General features: G+C 33.5%; 1 protein-coding gene across 2 annotated transcripts in view; it reads left to right on the top strand.

Moving 5' to 3' along the window:
- LOC104779803 (trihelix transcription factor GT-4-like) overlaps positions 1,246 to 1,675 on the top strand; it is a 2,942-nt gene continuing 2,512 nt past the window's right edge. Inside the window, exon 1 of one of the 2 annotated variants that reach the window (XM_010504186.2) lies at positions 1,246 to 1,546. In XM_010504186.2, the coding sequence (XP_010502488.1) occupies positions 1,277 to 1,546 (270 nt within the window). In that variant the 5' untranslated portion in view covers positions 1,246 to 1,276. Of the gene's footprint in view, positions 1,616 to 1,675 lie in introns of both variants that reach the window. The other variant, XM_019244532.1, reaches the window with a different exon arrangement.

The raw sequence follows: 1,675 nt of genomic DNA, 5'->3' as shown, positions 1-1,675 counted from the left end.
TTTTTTTTGTTATATCTTCAATCTATCCATTTTACTCATTAAGGATGGGAAAAAATGAAATACGAATATGATTGCAGAGATTATAAAATAAACAATTAGAATTAAATAATATTCTAATTAACAATAACCCAAAAAACTTGATGTAAATTTAATGGCACATCGTACATAAGTTCAAAAAAATCTAAATAAATATAATATTTTATCAGAAATTTAAGAAAATAAGATTATTTGTAAAAAATATTAAAACAAATCACCAGTGACTCATCTCAACTCTCACATGACTATTCCTACCGATGAAACTACTGAGCCAAGATCTAAGAGAAAAGAGAAAAGATCTACGATCTAAAGCATATGTTTTGTCATTTATCAAATTATTTGATTAAATTTTTAGTGAAAAGCCAAATGCATAAAGGAATAAGTATTTCAATATGAAATTTATTTGTTTTTTGAATAATTATTTTAGTATCTTTTTAATAAATTTTAATTATAAATCAAGTTTAATAAAAAATGGGTGTTTTAAAAATTTATATATTATATATCACATGTATTATGTTTCAACCGCTATTGCACCCGCTGATCAACCAGTCGTAAACCTCCCGCAAACACACCAATTTTAAACCGCTAAACCAGTCGTTCAAAACGCTTAATAACGCTTGAAACCGCAATCGCCCGCTTCCGCAATCTCCCGCAACCGCAACCGCAGCGTTTTAACCCAGTCAGGCCCTTAATAAGACTCTTGGAAATAAGTGTTTTTACAATAACTTTTTGTTTAGCACTATTTAAGCATAGTTAGAATGCAGTCTAGACTATTCAGTCTTATTTTCTGATCTATTTCTTATAAGATTAGCTAATGGATAGTCAAAGTCTTGAAATGAAACTAGGATATCTTTCAATGGAGTTAATGGGTGCATCAGACTTTTGCCTAGTGAATACATCACTATGCATAGACTTGTACCATTGTTTTTCTTATTGCTTATTATCATAACGCTTTGCTTTGGTTTTAGAGTTCTATTTGGCATTTCAAAAGGTTGGTAATGTAACTTTGGGTTGTTCTTGATCCATAGTGTTGATGTGTCTGTTGTATTCAATCCAGTAAATAAATTAGTGAGATCATATGCAAATTATGCAAAACTAAGATAAGCTTTTGATTCGAGTTAAGGTTTGTCCACGCGCTTATTGAATCCACGCGTCTATAGTTGAAAATAAAATAAAATTTAAAGTATTAATCTTTGACATCTTCTTGTCTTCTTCTTCTTCATCCTCGGAGAAGAAAAACATGTATGTTTCCGATAACAATCCTTCACGGGACATAAACATGATGATCGATGTCACTACCTCAAACGGAGATCTACCCACACAGCAACAACACCACCACCACCAGATAATCCTCGGAGACAGCAGTGGAGGAGAGGATCACGAGATCAAAACACCAAAGAAACGAGCAGAGACATGGGTACAAGACGAGACTCTCAGCTTAATCTCGCTACGGGGAGAAATGGACAACCTTTTCAACACATCCAAATCTAACAAACACCTCTGGGAACAGATTTCGAGCAAGATGAGGGAGCAAGGGTTTGATCGATCGCCAACTATGTGTACGGACAAGTGGAGGAACATTTTGAAAGAGTTTAAGAAAGCTAAGCATCAAGATGATAAAGCAACGAGTGGAGGAGCA

This window comes from Camelina sativa, chromosome 4 (assembly GCF_000633955.1).
Source record: "Camelina sativa cultivar DH55 chromosome 4, Cs, whole genome shotgun sequence".
NCBI classification, from domain to species: domain Eukaryota; kingdom Viridiplantae; phylum Streptophyta; class Magnoliopsida; order Brassicales; family Brassicaceae; genus Camelina; species Camelina sativa.
Note: the sequence above shows the minus strand (reverse complement) of the source record. Positions and strands in the feature narration are given on the sequence as shown.